Source organism: Mesoplodon densirostris, chromosome 20, assembly GCF_025265405.1.
Source record: "Mesoplodon densirostris isolate mMesDen1 chromosome 20, mMesDen1 primary haplotype, whole genome shotgun sequence".
NCBI classification, from domain to species: Eukaryota; Metazoa; Chordata; class Mammalia; order Artiodactyla; family Ziphiidae; genus Mesoplodon; species Mesoplodon densirostris.
The window spans coordinates 30,300,978-30,320,129 of NC_082680.1; the positions used below are offsets into that span (position 1 = coordinate 30,300,978).

The 19,152-nt window shown below is 39.8% G+C and overlaps 1 protein-coding gene across 6 annotated transcripts in view; it reads left to right on the forward strand.

The window, feature by feature from the left end:
* Positions 1-19,152, forward strand: part of ADAM32 (ADAM metallopeptidase domain 32) — a 196,240-nt gene that overhangs the window by 83,312 nt on the left and 93,776 nt on the right. For 5 of the 6 annotated variants that reach the window (XR_009530789.1, XR_009530788.1, XR_009530790.1 and 2 more), the window contains exon 11: positions 7,324-7,460. The exons of the other annotated variant lie outside the window; for it this stretch is intronic. Coding sequence is in view for 2 of the 5 variants with exons in the window: in XM_060085926.1 (XP_059941909.1) it covers positions 7,324-7,460 (137 nt within the window). In the remaining 3 variants the exon portion in view is untranslated. The remainder of the gene's footprint in view (positions 1-7,323; positions 7,461-19,152) is intronic. 6 annotated transcript variants of the gene reach the window in all.

A 19,152-nucleotide genomic window follows, 5' to 3' on the forward strand; every position in this document is an offset into this window, starting at 1 on the left:
TTTATTATCCAGTCTGCCACTCTGTGTCTTTTGATAGGAGCATTTACTCCATTGACATTTGAAGTAATTACTGAGAAGTATATATTTATTTCCATTTTAAACCTTGTTTTCCAGTTGATTTTGTATTTCTTCTTTGTTCCTTATTATTTTTGTTTTTTCTCCTGTAGTTTGATGGTTTTCTTTTGTATTATGCTCGAGTTCCTTTGTTTTTGGTTTTTGTGAATCTATTATATGTTTGATTTGTGGTTACCCTAGTTTTCAAGTATGTTAGCCCATAACTATATCTACTTGCTTTAGACTGGTAGTCATATAAGCTCAAACACATTCCAAAAGATCTACATTTTCTTACTCCCTTCCCCAAAATTTTGTGATTTTTACATCTTCATGTTTATTTCTTTGCTGTTCGTTGTAGTTATAATCGCTTTCACAGAACTTTTCGATTGTTTTTTAATCTATATACTGGCTTATTTAAATGATCTTTAATCTTTTTTTATATATTTGCCTTTCCTATTGTAGGTTTCCCTTTCCTATAGATTCTTGCTTCTTTCTATTTAGAGAAGACCTTTCATTATTTCTTTTAGGATAGGTTTAGTATTGCTGTATTCTTTTAGATTTTTCTTGCCTGAGAAATCCTTTTTCTCTCCTTCTATTCTAAATGATAATCTTGCTTGATAGAGTATCCTAGGTTGCAAGTTTTTCCCTTTCAGGACTTTTGAATATATCTTGCCATTCCCTTTTGGCCTGCAAAGTTTCTGTAGAGAGATCAGCTGATAGCCTTATGTGGGTTCCCTTGTAACTGACTCTTTTTCTCTTGTTGCCTTTCAAACCCTCTCTTTATCTTTTGCCATTTTAATTATGTTATGTCTTGGTGTAGGTCTCTTTGTGTTCACCTTGTTTGAGACCCTCTGTGCTTCCTGTACCTGGATATCTGTTTCCTTCTTTAGGTTTGGGAGTTTTTCAGCCATAATTTCTTCAAGCATATTTTTGATCCCCTTTCCTCTTTCTTCTCCTTCTGGGATTCCTATTATTTGTAGATTGGCATGATTTATATTATCCCATAGATTTCATATGTTGCTTTCATTTTTTTTCATTTGTCTTTCAAGCTGCTGTTCTGATTAATTTTTATTATTCTATATTCCAGATCATTTATTTGTTCTTCTGCATTATTTAGTTTGCTATTTATTGCCTTTAGCTCTTTTTTTTTTTTTTTTTTTTTTTTTTTTGCCACACGTCTTGTGAGATCTTAGTTCCCCAAACCCATGCCCCCTGCAGTGGAAGCATGGAGTCCTAACCCCTGGAGTGCTAGGGAATTCCCCTAGCTCATTTTTTATCTCGGCAATTGAATTGTCTAATTTTATTTGGCTCCTTTTTATAGTTTCTAGTTCCTTGTTTCAGTAATGTGCATTTCTGTTGATAATCTTTCTTTTTTCTTTTTTTTTTTTTTTTTTTTTTTTTTGCAGTACATGGGCCCCTCACTGCTGTGGCCTCTCCCGTCGTGGAGCACAGGCTCCAGACGTGCAGGCTCAGCGGCCATGGCTCAAGGGCCCAGCCTCTCCGCGGCATGTGGGATCTTCCTGGACTGGGGCACGAACCCGTGTCCTCTGCATTAGCAGGCGGACTCTCAACCACTGCGCCACCAGGGAAGCCCGTGATAATCTTTCTTAATTCCTTCAGTATTTTTATTACCTGCTTTTTGAACTTGGGGTCTGGTAGATTTGGGAGGTCTGTTTCATTGCTTATTTTTTCAGGGGATTTCTCTTGTTCTTTTCATTGGGAGTAGTTGCTCTGCCTTTTCATTTTAATTATATAGTTCTCTGACTCTATGAATTTAGGAGAAACCATTATCTACTGTGGTCTGAAGGGCTGTTTTTATGTGGGAGTGACCCTGTGTAGATTGTGTGAGTCCAATATTTTTGACTCAAGGGCTGTTTTTGGTATGGATGCTTGCCATATCTTTCTCAGGGTGTGCTGGCCCTTGTCCCCTTGATAAGGGGGTGTGCTTGGTGTTGTGACCAGAGCCTGCACTGGATGTTGTGCAGAGACTCGTCTTTGCTCTGTGGTTGTCACAGCCCTTTTGGGGATGGGGTCGGCTCCCCGGTTGTTGGAGTAGAAGCCCCCAGATCCATTTCTAAGCTGCAGTATGAGATAGGTGGGACTGGGGCACTCTCTCTGGGACAGGAGCTGATGTGCATTCCTCCCCAGGTACTGTCCACCAAGATGTGTGACTCTGTGATGTTGCCTGCCACTTGGTGTGTGTGTCCACGAATTTCGCTGCTTCTGGCACCTGGAATCATCTCTGCCATAGTAGTACCAATAATTGGCTCAGATGTCCGGCATGCATGTGTGATTCTAGTCCCAAAACCCACCGGCCTGAGATCCCACCAACGCCATACCACCGTGCCCACTGTGGGAGCATGGATAATTGGCTTAGATTTCAGCCCCCACTTGCATGTGTGGGTGCCCCAAAAGTTTGCAAAACCCTCAGCAGTGGGAACCGTGCCCTGTTGTGAGCATGCTGACAAGGAGGCTGGTATGGTAGACCCATGACCCTCCTTTCATGTGTCGACAATGGGGCTCTTATGGTGAACCCATGCTCCATCCTGCACGTACCCCCAGTTGCAACTTGGGCCACACTCCAGGCCCTTCGGGCTGTCTCTGTACAGCCAAACTGAGTTCTCTCCCCAGACTGTCCACTGAAGCCCAAGTTTCAGAATCCACCAGCAGGCATGTGGAAAGTGCAGTGACATGGCAAGGGCGGTCTGTGCTGGTCTCTCTGTACCCTGCTGGGCCACACTCTCCCCTTGAACCTCTAAAGCTCCCTATTTGTCCCACCAGACCTCACAACTGGTGAAGGAGGTTCCTGGGGTGAGGGAACCTTCCCTCTTTCACAGCTCCCTCCTATGGGCACAGGTTCCATCCCGATTCCGCTTCTCCTCCCTTTTCCCTTCATCCTACTCCACTATGTGGGGATCTTTCTTGCAGCTTTGGTTGTATGAGGTCGTCCGTCTGCTTTAAGTAGGTATTCTGTGAGATTTGGTCTGCATGTAGATGTATTTTTGATGTATTTGTGGGAGGAGGTGAGTTCCAGGTTCCTCCACTCTGCCATATTGATCTCCTCCCTCTCAGTAGCATTTTTTAACTTTATACTTTTACTTCTCCCTCAGGTTCTTATTCTTTTTTTGGTTATCGATGTTATAGTATACATATTTTTTTATATTGTGTGTCCTATAACATATTGTACTATGATTATTTTTAGTATATTTGTTTTTTCACTTTTAGACTAGAGTGAATTATGCACCACCATTACACTATTACGGAACCTAACTTTGACTATATATTTATCATTAGCAGTGAGTTTTATGCTACTTTCTCATGTTTTAATGATGTTAATTAGCATTATTTTACTTCAGTTCAAAGAACTCCCTTTTGCATTTCTTGTAAGGCATGTCTAGTGGTAATGAACTCCCTCAGCTTTTATTTGTTTGGGAATCATGGTCTCTTCTTCATTTTTGAAGCATAGTTTTGCTGGGCATAGAATTGTTGGTTGACAGTTTTTTTTTCTTTCAGTATTTTGAATATATAATCCCATTTTCTCCTCACCTGAAATACTTCTGTTGAGAAACCTGCTGATAGTCTTATGGGGGTTCCCTTTTATGTAACTTGGTTTTTTTCCTCTCTTCTTTCAAAATTCTTTGTCTTTACTTTTTTTTGTGTGTGTGTGGTACACGGGCCTCTCACCGCTGTGGCCTCTCCCGTCATGGAACACAGGCTCCACACACGCAGGCTCAGTGGCCATGGCTCACGGGCCCAGCCGCTCCGCGGCATGCGGGATCCTCCCGGACCGGGGCACGAACTCGCGTCCCTTGCATCGGCAGGCGGACTTCCAACCACTGCGCCACCAGGGAAGCCCCTGTCTTTACTTTTGACACTTTAATTATAATGTGTCCTGGTGTAGCCCTATTCAGGTTCAACCTGTTTGGGGTCCTTTGTGCCTCATATATTTGGATGTCCATTTCTTTTCCAGTTTTTGGAAAATTTCAGCCATTATTGCTTTAAATATACTTTCTGTCCCTTTTTCTTTTCCTTCTGGAATTCCCATGATATGGTTATTGGGGTGTGTGTGTGTGTGTGTGTGTGTGTGTGTGTTTGTCCCATAGTCCTGTAGGCTTGCTTTCTTTTTCATTCTTTTTTTATTTTTGCTCCTCTGACTGAATAATTTAAAATATTCCTGCCTTCTATATCACTGATTCTTTATTCTGCATGGTCAAGTCTACTGTTGAAGCTCTCTATTGAATGCTTCAGTTGTGTTTTTCAGCTCTAAGATATCTCTTTTTAATGGTTTCTGTTCCTTTGTTGAACCTATTTTGTTCATTCATTGTTTTACTAATTTCATTTGGTCATCTGTGTGTTCTTGTAATTCACTAAACTTCTTTAAGGAGATTATTCTAAATTATTTCTCTGACACTTCATAGATCTCCATTTATTTTGGGTTAGTTATTTTGCAGCATTTTTAGTTTCATTTGATGGTGTCACATCCACCTGATTTTTCTTGCTCCTTCATTCCTTACTTTGGTACCTGTGCATTTGAGTTATTGGTCTCCTCTTCCAGACTTTACAGGCTCACTTTGGCAGAGACAGTTCTTCATTAGTCAGCTCAGTTTAGGTTTCCGGACATGTCCTTGGGCAGGCAGGATCTATTTTTGGGCAAGGCCACTGCCCAACCTCTGAGGTCAGGGGAGGGGGTACCACTGGCTATTAACTGTTGGACAGGACTGATAGTGTGGTTCCCTGCCCAAGCGAGGCAGTAGGATATACTCTGTGGTTCTTTAGATTCACTGGTCAGGCTTCCTAGAAGGTCAGGCAGGGAACTTTACTCAGCAGTAGCTGGGAGATGAATTAGCTTCCATGCCCTGACAGGGAGCACATGACCTGCATGGCTCATTGTTTGTTGACCCACATTAAGCAGACTGTGCCCTTAATTCCTTGGACACATGGGGCCACTGGGTTTTGCTCTGAAGATGGGGAAAACCATGGGCTGTGCTCTCTGTTCAAGTGCCACTGTAAGCAGGGTTGTTGGATGGGCGGCACAGCTTCCTGTGTGCTCTGGCTAGATTTGTTGGTTGGGCTTTCTGAAGGCTATATGTAGCAGTGGGCAGGGCTATGAATTTGTGTCCTTGTCCAGGTGTAGTGGGAAAACCAGCTTAGCTCTTTGTTTGTGGTCTTGACTCAATCTAACTGGCATTCCAAGTTTCCTGGCCAAACAGTGCCACAGGCTTTGCTCTGTGAACAGTCAACTCTGCCTGCCATACTCTCTGCTCAAGTGTTGCTGCACTATGCAGCTTCCAGGTGTTCTGACCAGGCTTCTGGTCAGGGGGAGCCAGGAGCTATACTAGGCATTAGGCAGGGCTATGAACAGCTCCCCTGACTGGGTGGAGGTGGGTAGCACACCAGGTTCCAGGGCTGGCAAGGCTTTTCATCTGAGGACTCAAATCAGGGATTCCTGTACCTCACTGACTTCCCTTGTCATACTGTTCCACTGTCCTGGCTGTAGGCTCTGAGAAGACCTCTTGGTGTGGTGCTGCACCAGTCTTGGGGAGGGGCAATGCATTCAGTGTATATCTGCTCCTCCTAACCTTCTAATGAGGTGTGTCTTGATCTCTGGTACAGGGGCTGCTTCAGCCTCACCTCCATGTTCTAGAATTTTCTCAGTGATGTATATGAATAGTTGCTAGTTGTTCTTCTTGTGAGGGGGAGTGAAGTTGGGAAAGACCTATGTTGCCATCTTGGTGATATCACTCCTGTTGCAATTTAATTCTTATGATGGACCTGGAGACAATGAGGGGTGATGGGACAAATGTCCCAGGTTTTGTCATTAAAAGTGTCATTTTTTTAAATGTAGGGGCTCTTTCATTGTTTTTTTTAAATTAATTAATTTATTTTTGGCTGTGTTGGGTCTTCGTTGCTGTGCATGGGCTTTCTCTAGTTGCGGTGAGCGGGGGCTACTCTTCGTTGTGGTTCATGGGCTTCTCATTGTGGAGCATGGGCTCTGGGTGTGCGCAGGCTTCAGCAGTTGTGTCACGTGGGCTTCAGTAGTTGTGGCTCACGGGCTCTAGAGCTCAGGCTCAGTAGTTGTAGTGCACAGGCTTAGTTGCTCCGCAGCATGTGGGATCTTCCCGGACTGTGGCTCGAACCCATGTCCCCTGCATTGGTAGGCGGATTCTTAACCACTGCTCCACCGGGGAAGCCCTCTTTCATTGTTTAGAGGGAGGCTTACTCTGCGGGCAAGGGACGTCCAGGGATATTTGTTCATGTCACTCCAGTTGTTCCCACCCCAAGTTTCAGATTCTGACTCCTTCCACACCAAACCTGGTAGGTTTGATAGTTAAATTGGAGCTGGGGCCCTACAGTACTTATAGCTAGGCCCTGAGCTTGGTCCTCAGCTGTATCAAACCAACAACTGCAGGAGGTGATAGTCACCACAGTGCTGCTGCAGAGGCTTTCTGATTGCTTATTTGCATTATCAGTTGTTCATTTACAGTTTTTCCTTTCTGTTTTTCATAATGTGCTTCCTCTAGCACTACCATAAGAAGCCAGTTGACCCCAAAATATTTATTATAGCTTGTCTTTGTAACAGTGAAGTGCCTTGATGTTCCTCACAACTTGACCTCTACCTGCACCTTAACTTATGCCACATTTGGCAAAAATTGAGAAATTATGATGTCATTGCATATCATGAATTACCAGTGTCCCATTTCTCCTTGGCAAGGAAGATATTTATGCACTCATTAAATACGTGACAGCCTAATCACAAGAATGCTTTCCTGAGGGTCTGTTTTCTGTGGTTTCTCCTGATACTAGTTACTGTGTCACTGAAAATCTTGGCAGGAAGCAGATAGCTTACTTACAACTGAGGAATTTGGTTATGTGGCCACTTTGTGAGCTGGGAGGTGGAATATCATGTGGACTCTCCTGAATGAACATGAGAGCTGTTCTAAGAAATTAGGTAAATGGAAGATCATAGTCCATATAGCCAAAAATCTAATGTAAAAATAGCCCTTTTATATAGTTAGGACAGTTATTTAAGAATTATCTTAAAAGCATCAATTGTTAAATCATGGCAAAGCTAGACATAGGCTCAATATGGCTTATATCTCAATAAAATTTCATAAGAAGATCTTCAGTTTCTTACTTGTCCAATGAACTGCATTTCCATAATCTTAAGTATTCGATAAATCAATAAAATGTTCATAATTAGAATAATATTACTTTTACCACCCGTCAGTGAATTGTCTTTTATTTGAATTTTCTTTGTTGTTAATGTAGTATCCCAAGGGGATAACTTTGGAGGCATTTTCAGTTATTGTCACCCAGATGCTGGGACTCAGTCTGGGCATATCATATGATGACCCAAGGAAATGTCGATGTTCAGGAGCCATCTGCGTAATGAGTCCAAAAGCCATGTAAGTTTTAAAAAAATATGATTTATTTATCTGTTGTATTTATTTCGTTTTAAATAACTGAAGTGAAAAATTTTAGTATTTGCTTATAGCATGAATTAACTATAAATGGACCAAGGACCACAAAATATAAATATGAGATTTTAAGCCTAAGAATAGTATGGTGGGAGGTTAGCATTAAGAACAGTCAAAGATAGCAAATCCAGTCTGCAAGATACATTAGCAAAGGAATTCTCCATAGGCTGTGTATTTTAAGAAATCACTTAATAAGGATCTTTAAAGATATGTCGTAGGCCAAAACAAGTGCCCTTTGTTTTTAGAAAAAATTTTCTGTTTTGCTTTTAGAGTATATTAATGTTGTGGAAAAACTATGATCTAAAGAATATAATATTTGTGTGACTTTGGATAAATTACTAGGCCTTGCTTAGATTTATTTTTGTCATCTTTAAAATGGGAATGATTATGCCTGTTCTCTTATTTCACAGAGTGATATAAGAATAAAATGAGAAAATAAAATGGGAAAGTTTTTAAAATTGTAAAATCCTACAAGTATGTGATGGATTAGTTACAGTGATTTCTAAATTTGCCAGTGTTCCCCACATAGTATATCGTACAAGGGCTATAGCAGATGTCATTAGTGTTCCACAGTTTTTATTTGTAAAAAGGCCCTATGTTAAGTGTGACCTATTCATAACTGAAGAATGATCAAAAGTCAAAAGTGAAAACAAGCCATTAATTTCTGAAAACATGCTCTTTTTATAGTTATTTCTAAACACCACTTAAGGTTAACTCTTACATTCTAAAAATAACTCAAACACAAACCTATATATTTTTATATACACACATTTTATTACAATATAGTTCTCCATGGATTATATATAAAAACAATATTTTATATGTATAAAATATATAATTTCATTAAATTAAGTGTATAATAAATTAAATATAATAACATTTATTAATCAAATATAAAATTTATATAGCTATATAAGCAATATGAAAATTACCATTCTGGGCCTATTGTCCATTTGGCCAACTGTTCTCAAGTATGCTATGACAAGATGTTTTGTGTAGGTCACCCAGAGTCTGGGATTAATGATAATAAAAATAACAAATATTTACATTGTGCTTGCTATGTGCTAGAGACTATTTCAAACACTTTACATATGTTAAGTCATTTGATCCTCACGTCTCTTTAGGGTAGGTCCTACTATTCTCATCTTTACAGATAAGAAACTGAATTATAAAAGGATAACTATCTGTGGTCAGAGAGCTGGTTGTGGCAGTCCTGAGTTTTGAACCCAGGCATTCCGGCTTTAGAATCTGTGTAAACTTTTGGATTTGTATGGTGCTTTATGACATTTAAACTGCTTTCATACATATTGTCCAGTTTCTTAAAAAACTTTTGTGATGTGTGTAGAGCAAGTATTATCTTAGTTTTTATAAAATCTAACAATTTTATATGCATATATATGTAAGATATATAAATGAATATATAAGATCTATCTATAAATGTAGATAGATATATCTTTTACATTTCTGGAGTACATCTCATTCATTATTTTATGTAATTTTCAAAGAAGGCATGTGAGTAAGTAAGGCAAATATTATTATTTCCATTTGTCTTTTTCCATGTGTTTTTTTTTTTTAAAGCCCTGGAGTACAGAGAGCCAAGTGACTCTACATTGGGTATACAGATAAATGGCCAACTTCAGCTGATATCAGTAATGTCACCAGTGATTTATTGGGTACTCACTATAAGCCAAAGAGTTGAATTAGGTACTTTACTTGTTTATTAACATTTAATCCTCCTGACAACCCTAAGAAATGGATGGGTACTATCCGTATCTTGTAGATGAGAAAACTGAGACTTAGAGAGTTGGATCACTTTGCTTAAAAGCTCATAAGTCACAAGATTGGTACTAGTCAACAGGTTTATCTAACTCAAAGCTTTTGTTATTTTCTCTACTCCATATTGACTTCATATAGAGGACAGTTAATATATTGGAATTAATTTAAACCAAGTAGCAAAAGAACATTAAAATGTATTCGTACAAACTTCATTCTTTAGTTCAGTAATCCTCCTAGTGTATTATTTTGATGATGCAATTTATATCTACTTTTTAAAAGTGGGTAACTTTTAACATAGTCTACACAAACAAATGAGTTCAGAAGTGGAGGGAGGAAAGAGCATAGAAAATGGCAAAAGCTATGAATGTAGGAACTTAGGGAAAACTCATGGTGAAGGTTTGCTTACCTATCCAGTTGCATCATTTTACAAAAAGGCAAAAACATTTAGAAGGAGTATGGAGTTATCAGTTATCCAAAGAAATTGAATTATTTTATTCTTATTGCTTTCTCTTAATTTCTTACTAAGACCAATTTTACTAAGCTATGGGAATTTGATTGGGGAAGGGGAGATACCATCTTGGAGTAAGGAATACATTGAGGAGAATGTGGGCTTTGGAATCTTTCACTTGTTTGCTATTTTCCCTAACCCTTATTTTTCTCATCTGAAAAATGAAGATCATGATAGGTATATCTCACAGTTGTTGTGAGGATGCAATTAATCAAGTAAGTTACTTATCAGTGTGCTGGTATCTCTTCTTATTTGAGGAGTAGAAAGCCCCAAGAGGTATTAAAATGGTGGTGTAAGGATACACAAGAACAGTGAGAATATGGAATGTTGGGAAAGAAGTGTAGACAAGAGACGGACCCTGAAAGAAAAATGAAATACTATAAAATGCTGTCAAGTGCTAACCCCAACTTCAGAAAAATGGTAGAGAGTACAACAATTTTTTTGCATAATTTCCTTCTGTCACATAATTTCTCTGTTCTTTGAATACAGAACTTAGGCTAGTTATATCATAGTTTCAATAAGCCTTTATAAAATAATTTGGGAGCAAAATAACATAGCATTAGAATTTAGAGTGTAAAATCGCAACCAAATGAATGTTAGGAAAAACTTCAGATAACTGATTCAAGTAAACTTTGGGAACACACATTCTTAGTTAAGAACTGCCATATGGGCAGCGAAAAGGTGAATAATTAGGGATTATATACAGTTAGCTATAAATAATTCCCAGATCAAAAATATTATATAGTTTTGTTTTGTTTTGTTTTGTTTTGTTTTTTTAACATCTTTATTGGAGTATAATTGCTTTACAGTGGTGTGTTAGTTTCTGCTTTATAACAAAGTGAATCAGCTATACATATACATATATCCCCATGTCTCTTCCCTCTTGCAGCTCCCTCCCTCACACCCTCCCTATCCCACCCCTCTAGGTGGTCACAAAGCATGGAGCTGATCTCCCTGTGCTATGCGGCTGCTTCCCACTAGCTATCTATTTTACATTTGGTAGCGTATATATGTCCATGCCACTCTCTCACTTCGTCCCAGCTTACCCTTCCCCCTCCCGGTGTCCTCAAGTCCATTCTCTACGTCTGCATCTTTATTCCTGTCCTGCTCCTAGGTTCTTCAGAACCATTTTTTTTTTATTTTACAAATTTAATCAGTTATACATATACATATGTTCCCATATCCCCTCCCTTTTGCGTCTCCCTCCCACCCTCCCTATCCCACCCCTCCAGGCGGTCACAAAGAACCGAGCTGATCTCCCTGTGCTATGCGGCTGCTTCCCACTAGCTATCTACCTTACGTTTGGTAGTGTATATATGTCCATGCCGCTCTTTCACTTTGTCACAGCTTACCCTTCCCCCTCCCCATATCCTCAAGTCCATTCTCTAGTAGGTCTGTGTCTTTATTCCTGTCTTACCCCTATGTTCTTGATGACATCTTTTTCTTAAATTCCATATATATGTCTCAGCATACAGTATTTGTCTTTCTCTTTCTGACTTACTTCACTCTGTATGACAGACTCTAGGTCCATCCACCTCATTACAAATAGCTCAATTTCATTTCTTTTTATGGCTGAGTAATATTCCATTGTATATATGTGCCACATCTTCTTTACCCATTCATCCGATGATGGACACTTAGGTTGTTTCCATCTCCGGGCTATTGTGAATAGAGCTGCTATGAACATTTTGGTACATGACTCTTTTTGACTTATGGTTTTCTCAGGGTATATGCCCAGTAGTGGGATTGCTGGGTCATATGGTAGTTCTATTTGTAGTTTTTTAAGGAACCTCCATACCGTTCTCCATAGTGGCTGTACCAATTCACATTCCCACCAGCAGTGCAAGAGTGTTCCCTTTTCTCCACAACCTCTCCAGCATTTATTGTTTCTAGATTTTTTGATGATGGCCATTCTGACTGGTGTGAGATGATATCTCATTGTAGTTTTGATTTGCATTTCTCTAATGAGTAAAGATGTTGAGCATCCTTTCATGTGTTTGTTGGCTGTCTGTATATCTTCTGTGGAGAAATGTCTATTTAGGTCTTCTGCCCATTTTTGGATTGGGTTGTTTGTTTTTTTGCTATTGAGCTGCATGAGCTGCTTATAAATTTTGGAGATTAATCCTTTGTCAGTTGCTTCATTTGCAAATATTTTCTCCCATTCTGAGGGTTGTCTTTTGGTCTTGTTTATGGTTTCCTTTGCTGTGCAAAAGCTTTGAAGTTTCATTAGGTCCCATGTGTTTATTTTTGTCTTTATTTCCATTACTCTAGGAGGTGGGTCAAAAAGGATCTTGCTGTGATTTATGTCATAGAGTGTTCTGCCTATGTTTTCCTCTAGGAGTTTGATAGTGTCTGGCCTTACATTTAGGTCTTTAATCCATTTTGAGCTAATTTTTGTGTATGGTGTTAGGGAGTGATCTAATCTCATACTTTTACATGTCCCTGTCCAGTTTTCCCAGCACCACTTATTGAAGAGACTGTCCTTTCTCCACTGTACATTCCTGCCACCTTTATCAAAGATAAGGTGACCATATGTCCGTGGGTTTATCTCTGGGCTTTCTATCCTGTTCCATTGATCTATCTTTCTGTTTTTGTGCCAGTACCATACTGTCTTGATTACTGTAGCTTTGTAGTATAGTCTGAAGTCAGGGAGCCTGATTCCTCCAGCTCCGTTTTTCGTTCTCAAGATTGCTTTGGCTATTCGGGGTCTTTTGTGTTTCCATACAAATTGTGAAATTTTTTGTTCTAGTTCTGTGAAAAATGCCAGTGGTAGTTTGATAGGGATTGCATTGAATCTGTAGATTGCTTTGGGTAGTAGAGTCATTTTCACAATGTTGATTCTTCCAATCCAAGAACATGGTACATCTCTCCATCTATTTGTATCATCTTTAATTTCTTTCATCAGTGTCTTATAATTTTCTGCATACAGGTCTTTTGTCTCCTTAGGTAGGTTTATTCCTAGATATTTTATTCTTTTTGTTGCAATGGTAAATGGGAGTGTTTCCTTGATTTCACTTTCAGATTTTTCATCATTAGTATATAGGAATGCCAGAGATTTCTGTGCATTAATTTTGTATCCTGCAACTTTACCAAATTCATTGATTAGCTCTAGTAGTTTTCTGGTAGCATCTTTAGGATTCTCTATGTATAGTATCATGTCATCTGCAAACAGTGACAGCTTTACTTCTTCTTTTCCCATTTGGATTCCTTTTATTTCCTTTTCTTCTCTGATTGCTGTGGCTAAAACTTCCAAAACTATGTTGAATAAGAGTGGTGAGAGTGGGCAACCTTGTCTTGTTCCTGATCTTAGTGGAAATGGTTTCAGTTTTTCACCATTGAGGACGATGCTGGCTGTGGGTTTGTCATATATGGCCTTTATTATGTTGAGGAAAGTTCCCTTTATGCCTACTTTCTGCAGGGTTTTTATCATAAATGGGTGTTGAATTTTGTCAAAAGCTTTCTCTGCATCTATTGAGATGATCATATGGTTTTTCTCCTTCAACTTGTTAATATGGTGTATCACATTGATTGATTTGCGTATATTGAAGAATCCTTGCATTCCTGGAATAAACCCCACTTGATCATGGTGTATGATCCTTTTAATGTGCTGTTGGATTCTGTTTGCTAGTATTTTGTTGAGGATTTTTGCATCTATGTTCATCAGTGATATTGGCCTGTAGTTTTCTTTCTTTGTGACATCCTTGTCTGGTTTTGGTATCAAGGTGATGGTGGCCTCGTAGAATGAGTTTGGGAGTGTTCCTCCCTCTGCTATATTTTGGAAGAGTTTGAGAAGGATAGGTGTTAGCTCTTCTCTAAATGCTTGATAGAATTCGCCTGTGAAGCCATCTGGTCCTGGGCTTTTGTTTGTTGGAAGATTTTTAATCACAGTTTCAATTTCAGTGCTTGTGATTGGTCTGTTCATATTTTCTATTTCTTCCTGATTCAGTCTTGGCAGGTTGTGCATTTCTAAGAATTTGTCCATTTCTTCCAGGTTGTCCATTTTATTGGCATAGAGTTGCTTATAGTAATCTCTCATGATCTTTTGTATTTCTGCAGTGTCAGTTGTTACTTCTCCTTTTTCATTTCTAATTCTATTGATTTGAGTCTTCTCCCTTTTTTTCTTGATGAGTCTGGCTAATGGTTTATCAATTTTGTTTATCTTCTCAAAGAACCAGCTTTTAGTTTTATTGATCTTTGCTATCGTTTCCTTCATTTCTTTTTCATTTATTTCTGATCTGATTTTTTTTTTTTTTTTTTTTTTTTTTTTTTTGCGGTATGCGGGCCTCTCACTGTTGTGGCCTCCCCCGTTGCGGAGCACAGGCTCCGGACGCGCAGGCTCCGGACGCGCAGGCCCAGCGGCCATGGCTCACGGGCCCAGCCGCTCCGCGGCATATGGGATCCTCCCAGACCGGGGCACGAACCCGTATCCCCTGCATCGGCAGGCGGACTCTCAACCACTTGCGCCACCAGGGAGGCCCTGATCTGATTTTTATGATTTCTTTCCTTCTGCTAACTTTGGGATGTTTTTGTTCTTCTTTCTCTAATTGCTTTAGGTGCAAGGTTAGGTTGTTTATTCGAGATATTTCCTGTTTCTTAAGGTGGGATTGTATTGCCATAAACTTCCCTCTTAGAACTGCTTTTGCTGCATCCCATAGGTTTTGGGTCGTCGTGTCTCCATTGTCATTTGTTTCTAGGTATTTTTTAATTTCCTCTTTGATTTCTTCAGTGATCACTTCGTTTTTAAGTAGTGTATTGTTTAGCCTCCATGTGTTTGTATGTTTTACAGCTCTTTTCCTGTAATTGATATCTAGTCTCACAGCATTGTGGTCGGAAAAGATACTTGATACAATTTCAATTTTCTTAAATTTACCAAGGCTTGATTTGTGACCCAAGATATGATCTATCCTGGAGAATGTTCCATGAGCACTTGAGAAAAATGTGTATTCTGTTGTTTTTGGATGGAATGTCCTATAAATATCAATTAAGTCCATCTTGTTTAATGTATCATTTAAAGCTTGTGTTTCCTTATTTATTTTCATTTTGGATGACCTGTCCATTGGTGAAAGTGGGGTGTTAAAGTCCCCTACTATGATTGTGTTACTGTCGATTTCTCCTTTTATGGCTGTTAATATTTCCTTTATGTATTGAGGTGCTCCTATGTTTGGTGCATAAATATTTACAATTGTTATATCTTCTTCTTGGATTGATCCCTTGATCATTATGTAGTGTCCTTCTTTGTCTCTTCTAGTAGTCTTTATTTTAAAGTCTATTTTGTCTGATATGAGAATTGCTACTCCAGCTTTCTTTTGGTTTCCATTTGCATGGAATATCTTTTTCCATCCCCTTACTTTCAGTCTGTATGTGTCTCTAGGTCTGAAGTGGGTCTCTTGTAGACAGCATATATATGGGTCTTGTTTTTGTATCCATTCAGCCAGTCTGTGTCTTTTGGTGGGAGCATTTAGTCCATTTACATTTAAGGTAATTATTGATATGTATGTTCCTATTCCCATTTTCTTAATTGTTTTGGGTTCGTTATTGTAGTTCTTTTCCTTCTGTTGTGTTTCTTGCCTAGAGAAGTTCCTTTAGCATTTGTTGTAAAGCTGGTTTGGTGGTGCTGAACTCTCTCAGCTTTTGCTTGTCTGTAAAGGTTTTAATTTCTCCATCAAATCTGAATGAGATCCTTGCTGGGTAGAGTAATCTTGGTTGCAGGTTTTTCTCCTTCATCACTTTAATTATGTCCTGCCACTCCCTTCTGGCTTGTAGAGTTTCTGCTGAGAGATCAGCTGTTATCCTGATGGGGATTCCCTTGTGTGTTATTTGTTGTTTTTGCCTTGCTGCTTTTAATATGATTTCTTTGTGTTTAATTTTTGACAGTTTGATTAATATGTGTCTTGGCGTATTTCTCCTTGGATTTATTCTGTATGGGACTCTCTGTGCCTCCTGGACTTGATTAACTATTTCCTTTCCCATATTAGGGAAGTTTTCAACTATAATCTCTTCAAATATTTTCTCAGTCCCTTTCTTTTTCTCTTCTTCTTCTGGAACCCCTATAATTCGAATGTTGGTGCGTTTAATGTTGTCCCAGAGGTCTCTGAGACTGTCCTCTGTTCTTTTCATTCTTTTTTCTTTATTTTGCTGTGCAGCAGTTATTTCCACTATTTTATCTTCCACCTCACTTATCCGTTCTTCTGCCTCAGTTATTCTGCTATTGATCCCATCTAGAGTATTTTTTATTTCATTTATTGTGTTTTTAATCGATGCTTGATTCGTCTTTAGTTCTTCTAGGCCCTTGTTAACTGTTTCTTGCATTTTGTCTATTCTATTTCCAAGATTTTGGATCATCTTTACCATCATTATTCTGAATTCTTTTTCAGATAGACTGCCTATTACCTCTTCATTTGTTAGGTCTGGTGGGTTTTTATCTTGCTCCTTCTCCTGCTGTGTGTTTTTCTGTCTTCTCATTTTGCTTATGTTACTGTGTTTGGGGTCTCCTTTTTGCAGGCGGCAGGTTCGTAGTTCCCGTTGTTTTTGGTGTCTGTCCCCAGTGGCTAAGGTTGGTTTAGTGGGTTGTGTAGGCTTCTTGGTGGAGGGGACTACTGCCTGTGTTCTGGTGGATGAGGCTGGATCTTGTCTTTCTGGTGGGCAAGTCCACGTCTGGTGGTGTGTTTTGGGGTGTTTGCGGACTTTTTATGATTTGAGGCAGCCTCTCTGCTAATGGGTGGCGTTGTGTTCCTGTCTTGCTAGTTGTTTGGCATAGGGTGTCCAGCACTGTAGCTTGCTGGTCGTTGAGTGAAGCTGGGTGCTGGTGTTGAGATGGAGATCTCTGGAAGATTTTCGCCGTTTGATATTATGTGGAGCTGGGAGGTCTCTTGTGGACCAGTGTCCTGAAGTTCGCTCTCCCACCTCAGAGGCACAGCACTGACTCCTGGCTCCTCAATTTGGGATGATTTGTTGTCTATTCATGTATTCCACAGATGCAGGGTACATGAAGTTGATTGTGGAGCTTTAATCCGCTGCTTCTGAGGCTACTGGGAGAGGTTTCCCTTTCTCTTCTTTGTTCCCACAGCTCCTGGGTCTCAGCTTTGGATTTGGCCCCGCCTCTGCGTGTAGGTCGCCGGAGGGCGTCTGTTCTTCGCTCAGACAGGACAGGGTTAAAGGAGCAGCCTCTTTGGGGACTCTGGCTCACTCAGGCCAGGCGGGAGGGAGGGGCACGGAGTGCGGGGCGAGCCTGCAGCGGCAGAGGTCGGCGTGACGTTGCACCAGCCCGAGGCGCGCCGTGCGTTCTCCCAGGGAAGCCGCCCCTGGATCCCGGGACCCCGGCAGTGGCAGGCTGCACAGGCTCCCGGAAGGGCGGTGTGGACAGTGACCTGCGCTCGCACACAGGCTTCTTGGCGGCGGCAGCAGCAGCCCCAGCGTCCCACGCCCGTCTCTGGGCTCCGCGCTTTCAGCCGCGACTCGCGCGCGTCTCTGGAGCTCCTTTACGCGGCGCTCTTAATCCCCTCTCCTCGCGCACCAGGAAACCAAGAGGGAAGAAAAGAGTCTCCTGCCTCTTCGGCAGCTCCAGAGTTTTCCCGGACTCCCTCCCGGCTAGCTGTGGCACATTAGCCCCCTTCAGGCTGAGTTCTCGCCGCCAGCCCCAGTCCTCTCCCTGAGCTCTGACCGAAGCCCGAGCCTCAGCTCCAGCGCCGCCTGCCCCGGCGGGGGAGCAGACAAGCCTCTCGGGCTGGTGAGTGCCGCTCGGCACCGATCCTCTGTGTGGGAATCTCTCTGCTTTGCCCTACCCAGGTATGTGGGGAGTTTCTTGCCTTTTGGGAGGTCTGGGGTCTTCTGCCAGCGTTCAGTAGGTGTTCTGTAGGAGTTGTTCCACGTGTAGCTGTATTTCTGGTGTATCTGTCTATAGTTTTTTTATTTAAAAGTTTTCTTCACCTTTCAGTTTTGATGCTAAGATCGTCAAAATTTATGGTTTATAGTAAAATATCTATTAATATTTAATATAAATATTTTATTGCATTATTTACTGTTCAAAGATGAAATTTTGAGTAAAAAGTACCTGAATTTGGAGTCTTAGATAACTGTGTGTGAATACTGATCCTGCTAATGTACAAACTATCTGAGTTTGAGGAGGTTTCTAGCTTCTCTGAACTTTAATTCAGTTTCTATAAAATGTTGATGACAATACCAACCTCTTTGGTTTGTTGTGAGGATTAAATAATCAAGTGAATAAAATATCTGGATGATAATAGGCGCTCAATAAATGTCAGTTACCTCCTTACCTTACAAAGTTGTACTGCATATGCAGAGTGACTCATCTTATGGAAATATTGTCTGAAGTTATTTTTATTATTGGTATATGGTAATTATGGTAATTATGTTAAATTTTGATTAATATACAATTTCTGTGAAATCTTTGAGAAAGCTCAGGACTAAGCACAGTACAGTCTGTTTAACGAAAGTTTCTTGTTATTAGGAAGAATCAACAGACAGTTGGTTCTATGTTTGCTTAGAACTGTGCAGGTAATAAGTGATACCAACCATAAAGATGACAAAATTCCTGCTTCAAACAACTTACAATTCAATGAATTATCTATCATATTATATATGTAGTACAAACATATGAATAAACATTGAAAAACCATTGAAATAGAAGAGATTCAAACTTTCAAAGTGTTTGATTCTTAATTTGGTCAGGGGAAAGATAGAGGAAATAGAAGTTTGAAGAGTTGTTTATATACATCTGGGAATTTACATAATGGATATTTGGTTTTCTCCCTGCCATTATTTCAGTTGTATTTCACCTAGGCAGAGCTATCATACACGTACATAACCATATTTTTTCTGTATATGCAAGAATTTACATACAACCACACCCAGAAGCTCAAAACTTTCTCTTAGGTAGATTTAGTTTGTAATGCATATAAAAAATAAAATTTATCTATTCTGTTTTTTCTTCCAGTTTTCCTGAAATATAACTGACATATAGCACTGTATAAATTTAGGGTATACAGCATAATGATTTGATTTACATCCATCATGAAATGATTATCACAATAAGTTTATGAACATCCATCATCTCATATAGATAAATAATTAAAGAAAATTTTTTTTTCATGTGATGAGAACTCTTAGGATTCACTCTCAACAAATTTCATACATAACATAGAGCAATGTTAATTATATTTATAACATTGTACATTACATCCCTAGTACTTACTTATAACTGGGAGTTTGTGACTTTGATTGCCTTCATGCAGTTCCCCTTCCCCCCACACATCTGATTTCTTTTTCTATGAGTTTTTTGTTTGTTTTGTTAGTCCTGTTATACAACGTAGTGATTTG